The 6,000-nt window shown below is 41.6% G+C and overlaps 1 protein-coding gene across 1 annotated transcript in view; it reads left to right on the top strand.

Annotated features, from left to right (window-relative positions):
- The first annotated feature begins 2,414 nt into the window (after nt 1-2,414).
- Nucleotides 2,415-6,000, top strand: part of LOC121234118 — a 51,602-nt gene continuing 48,016 nt past the window's right edge. Inside the window, exon 1 of the mRNA XM_041129938.1 lies at nt 2,415-2,935. Within this exon, the coding sequence (XP_040985872.1) occupies nt 2,712-2,935 (224 nt within the window). The 5' untranslated portion in view covers nt 2,415-2,711. The remainder of the gene's footprint in view (nt 2,936-6,000) is intronic.

Raw genomic sequence — 6,000 nt, 5'->3', positions numbered from 1 at the left:
TAGGATATATATATATATATATATATATATATATATATGAATAGAGTCTCACCTGCATTTTTATATATATATATATATATTATAGCTAGAGTACTAGTCCTTCCAGGTAAATATATAGAAGATATTTTCATGGTGAGGGCAAGCATGCACTGCATTAAAAATGGCTGATCATGATCATCTAGCTAGAAAGCGTTAGATGGAAGATAATCTCCAACTACAATATTAATAAACTTGCAGTAAACTTTTGTCAGTGTGATGAACTCTCTGATCTAAGTCTGGTAGTGGTTGAGCATGCAGATGACAAATATCACAGCAGTTTTAATGTCAAACAAAGGCTTATGTGATGAAAATAAAAGCCACACAATGATAGAGATTTTAATGACTTCTTTTTTTCTCTCTCTTGTTTGGGGCTCAAGTACAGAGATAAGAACTTCATATACATGGACTCCATATGAAATGCAGTCATTCGGACTATGGACTGGCCGGTAAGTACTTCAAGTTATAAAATGCAGTAGTCATTCGGTTCTATGAAAACAATATTATACCCGGCCAGGAAATCGATCAGCGGCAGCGTTAGAGAGAGAGAGAGAGAGAGAGAGAGAGAGAGAGATCGGTGGAGCCTAAAATAGTGAAAGAGAAACTCACCGGCGTCGGCTAGGCGGCGAGGCGGCAAGACAGCAACCGGAAACAACCGTGCGAAGCCTCGAGTCAGAGAGAAAGAGAGAGAGAGAGAGAGAGAGAGATTGGTGGAGCCAAAAATAATGAAAGAGAAACTCACCGGCGTCAGCTAGGCGACGACAGCAACCGAAAACAACCATGCGAAGCCTCGAGTCACACAGAGAGAGAGAGAGACAGAGGGGCAAAACTCGCGCGGGGGGGTGGGGGGGAATAATAGGGAAATGAGGCGTGGGGGGTAAATTTAGGTTTTCGTTATTGTGTAGAAATTGGGACGCCAGAAATAATGATGTATTCCGGCGATTTTCCTAATGGACACAAAGAATTTACCATAACAGTAAAATAGGATATTAGTGGCGATATTTACATCGCTGGAAATAAATATAGCCGGAAATAACGTTTTTTCTTGTAGTGCCTACTGAATTCACTATAAAACAGTCCTCACACTTAAGTCTTCTTTTCAATCCCCCAAAACTATCCCTACCACTCTTTGTTTCCATAATAAAAATGACATTGGGTTTTTTCACCTCTGCCATATTGCAGAGGTCTTGAACTGTCCGAGGGTTCCCCAACTCTCAACAGTTCCAACTTAAGATTTTTATAAGGCTTGGCGGGGTTGGCTTCCAGCCTCTGCCACAACATTTACAAGCTCTCATTTCATCTCCAATTCATCCTCTCTTGCTTTTTTACTTCTTTGACTTTTCTGCTTCCCCTCCATCAGCTCATAACTTCTTTTTAAACTACTCAAAGTAACATCCTCAGTTTCCCTCCTCACTCCCTTTTCTCTAGCTTTTCTTTTCCATACTCATTTCCTCTCTAAATTATTTTCTATCTTACTTTTTTTATCCACCCCCATCTTAATAACCAGCCCTACTCTCCCATTGGACCTTCCTCTCCACCCTCAAAGCTAATAGCACGCCCCTTGTCAACTATCACAGTATCTCTTTTCTCCAAACTTGCCATTGGTTCCATGTCCTCCTCTTCTCTGTTACCTATCATATTTTCTTTAGAACCATTTTCCTCCAAATCCCTCTGCATCTCAGAACTCCTCTCCAGTCCATTTGTATCAAGTTCTCATTTTTTTCTTCCCCCCTTCTATTTTTCCTCTTTGTTTTTCACTCCCTATATTTGTATCATTATAGAAATATTTTCTCCCTACTCTTTGGTTCTCCCTCACCCATACCTCGTATCTTTTCCCTCCTATTTCTTCTCCTTCCTTTCTTAAACAACCTGTTTCTCCATGCACTATACAACCATATTATCAACTATCAGATCTCTATTGCCCAAATTATTTGAGCTGATAAGAATCTTTTGTAATCCTTGATGCAATATATGAATATTTTCTTATATATATAAAAAAAAACTATTAAAACGACTCGTTCCACTAAGATTGTAATTAAAATGGTGCACCTCAAGGTGCGCTTCAGCTTCAAGTTACCACTGCCGCGTTTGCTTTACATTGGATAGGTTTGGGGCTGGAATGAGAATTTTGTGTTTTATTTTAGTGTTTAAAATATTATGTTTAAGTATTATTATTATGTTGAGATTTGAAAAAGTTGAATTGAGATTTAAAAAAATTGAATTGTTTATTATATTTTATATGGAGATTTGAAAAAAATATAATAATAAGATGAGATGAGATTAGATGAAAATTTTGTGTCTCATCCCATCCCAAACCTACCTTAACGCCAAAGAGACCCGTTTGATGAAGGCTCCTCTAACTTCAGTTCGGAACATAACTACTCCTCTGTCGAAGCCTTCTGAGTTCATAACACCCCCTCGCCTGTTACCTCGCCCTCGCCCCCGTAGCCTCTCTCTCTTCTCTGTGAGTTTTCTGCCGCCCCTTCCACGACGTACGCCAGCCCACTGCCACGCCTTCGCCGCCTGAGTCTCTTTCTGCGTCTGTGCCTCTCACTCTCTCTCTCTCTATAACTCTCACTCTGTCCCTCTCTCTCTCTCTCTCTCTCTCTCTCCCCGTGATTAGGACTAGTTTGGGTAGTAGAGTATTCTCAAGTTTCCTCATCTGAGCCTTCGAAATGGACGAAACCGATAGAATTAACGGCGGATTCACGGATGAAGAAGAAGTTCAAGATCAAGAAGGAGAAGAGGCAAGAACAAGCAGCATGTTTTCACAGCTAAAACCCCACTGCGTAGAGCTTCTGGGCCTTGTTCAAAACCCCAACAAGCATTCCTACGCAATCCCCGCTATCCTGCAAATCCTTCGCACTTCTCAGCCCTCTGTTCTCCAGCCCTTCTTCGAGTATGCAATTTTTCACACATTTGTACATACATATATAGGGTATATGCGAATGCATTATACTTTTTGCAGAATAGACTTATGAATTCTATTGGGAATTGAGATGATTGGTGTATAACACAAAGTTATTTATTTTGCATAAATAAATTGAAATTCTTGAGCTGCACTTCCAATCTTTTTTTTTTTGGTTGTCTTGGCAATGAAAATTTGTGATGTGATAAAATTTTGATGAAACATTTTTGGACAAAATTTTTTGTCTTATTTAATGGTTTTGATTGGTTGAAGGTTTAAGTTTTGGCCATAAGTGTGAATTTTGTGACGTGATTTTTTTTTTTTTTAATGTCGGGAACCTCTCCAAGGCAGGGCCCTTCGGACCCATCCTTGCAGATTAAACCCCGGTCCCGTGCATCACACTCTCGGAAGTTTTCCTACATGGAACTAGTTAAGTCGCTGGCTTTTCACTGGAGGGTGTGGCCTCAAAGGATTGTTTGCACCTATGAGGTGTTGAATGACGTGAAGTTAATTGGCACCATATTGATATGGGATGAGTGGTGTAAGAGGAAGCTTGGCTATGATTATTCTGTCGAAGGTGGTTTCTTGGTGGAAATAGGGGTTGTCTCTTTATAAGAAATTTCATAGATATGGTAAGGTTAATTGAATAAAGGTACTCATATAAAGTAATTATGGTTTTTGTGCTCACTGCATGGTTTGCTACAAAACTACTGGAACTTTGGATGGATTAAATACTGCATGAAGAAATTTCCTTCCGTGTCTATTCTAGTTATGCTTAAGAAACTGATGTTGGGCACTTGTTGAATGCAATATAAGCTGTTCAAAAATTTTGAAGGCTTGAATTGTTGATAGGAGTACCAATAAAAAGAATAAAAAAAGAATTGTTGAAAGGAGTAATGGGGTTGCTTGATGTGGTTTATAATAATACCTACTTGCTGTCATGTGATTGTATTTTTGGCAAACACTGGACAAGCGTCCATGAAATTGTGGCAATGTTCTGAAGATAATGGAATAAGTGAAATTATCTTCGAACTGTTATTTGTATCTAGTTCTAAAGAAGCTGGCTTTGAATTTGAAAGGTTTGATTAAGAATAGGCTTCAGAAAAGGTCACAAGCCCCATATTGACTATGGGTGTTTTGATGGAGTGAAACCCATGGACACAAATCTTAAGGAAGAGAGAATTCACTGCGATATTTTTGCTCCTATTCTAGTTAGTAAGTAAATGAAACTTCCAAACAGATGGTCTACTCAAATGGAAGTATCAAGAATAGTTATTAAGAGGATCTATTTCGGTGTTGAATACTATGTTATTCATGAAACTATTGTAACATATCTTCACTTGTGCTACCTATCAAAAACTTATCTTCACTTGTGTTGAATATGTTTTGAGCGCTTGCATATTTTTAGATTGGTAGGTCACTCACACATCCAATGGGTAATTTTCCTTAAATCCTTGCCCTCTGCCTCCCAAGATTTTGAGATTAAATCGACATACATGTGGATGGAATGTCGTCATACAAATATTGTATGAAAGGAATAGAAAGAGGAAGATAAATATTTAGGGAGCGGAAGGGTGGGGTTGAGGTGGGGGTGAGTAGTGGTAGAGGTAGAGTAGGAGGCTATGGAATCTTATATATGTATAGGTGTTCTCTTGTTGAGATCTTTCCTCTCTATACACATGCATCTCGTTGCTTCCTGTAACGTTTCGTCAATGTTACGTTGATTGGTTTTGAAGTTTTGATGATTATGATGGGTCAATATGTAGAAGTGGTGATTGAATCCAAATGCTTTATTTTGTCAAAACTTGGGGCTGGTGGTTTGCGAGTCACAAAGAGATGCTGGAAAACAGAGCATACGGTGATGTTGGGTTACTCTTCAACACAGTGGCTCGGGAAGCTATTAGAGGAGAGTCTAAGCAAGGGGAAGAATGAGGTGTATTCGACAACACGAGATGGTTTCTGCAATATTATTGCTCAACCCTGTGCAAATAGGTGAGGGAGATATCTTGAAATTTCAGAGTATAACCTGGGGGGAGGAGGAATATTATATGTATTCCTGAAGGAGAGAATGGATGGGGATGGAGGAAGAAAAGGGTGGTGCTGCTAGAGCAAGGGAAGGTTGGCTCTAAGGTGGGTGGTTTGACTGGTGGAGGTTATCGGAGTCGTGGTAATGGGGCACTGAGACACCATGCTCGGTCGTATAAGGAGGCCTTGTCTGTGTCATTGCCAAACTTGTGTGATGGTGGCGTGAGAACTACTGACAGAGGGCAAGGGCAGTGGTGTCGGGAAGGCATATTGAATCCAAATGGTGCGTCGAGCCACTCCCATGGCAGAGTCTTTGCGGCGTGTCAGGAGACGTGGGAAGTCAAAAGGAGCTTGTTGGAAATGCAGGGGCAGTTGCGTGTTTTGTAGAGGGATATGGCTGTAATAGTGGCTTTTGTTGGTTCTATTAAGGCAAAGGAAGACACGGGGGAGTTAAAAGGGAAATCTCAAGTTACGGGTCATGGGCCTAGCAAGAATGAGGCCCATCAGAAATTTACAAAGGGCAAGGGATGGGCTGTGTGGCGAAAGAAGGGTGGGCCGTCTCGGCCCAATAAACAAAATTTAAATTTCAGCCTGTCTCGGTCTGATGGGGCTGGGCCTTCTAGGCCCAATATGTAGAACTCAAATGGGGCTGGGCCGTCTTAGCCCAGGGCCCAAAGTTGCAGGAAAGAGCATGGGACAGCCCAGCCTGTTACGCCCGTCGAGGGCCTTAGCCAGTATTTCCCACCCGAGCTGCACAGCCTCGGGTTTGTGCCGGACAGCCAACTGACAGTGATGGGTTAGCCGACGGTAGCACAGACGGCGCCGACGGTGGTAGAGGAGGCCGCCGATGAGGTGTCGCCGGCGTTTTGTGCGCAATAGGCTTTGGTGGATTTCGAGGCTCGGATTTATCCTCCTAAGGAGGGGCAGAACTCGCCGACGAAGGGAGGTGGGATGTTCTTGGCTTCGGCGGACTTGTCTGTGAAACATTTTGAGGAATTTGAGGTGGCTAAGGAAGAGGAGGATTTGGATGA

The sequence above is a fragment of the Juglans microcarpa x Juglans regia genome, chromosome 6D (assembly GCF_004785595.1).
Source record: "Juglans microcarpa x Juglans regia isolate MS1-56 chromosome 6D, Jm3101_v1.0, whole genome shotgun sequence".
Lineage (NCBI taxonomy): Eukaryota > Viridiplantae > Streptophyta > Magnoliopsida > Fagales > Juglandaceae > Juglans > Juglans microcarpa x Juglans regia.
This window is presented reverse-complemented; position numbering and strand designations above follow the sequence as displayed.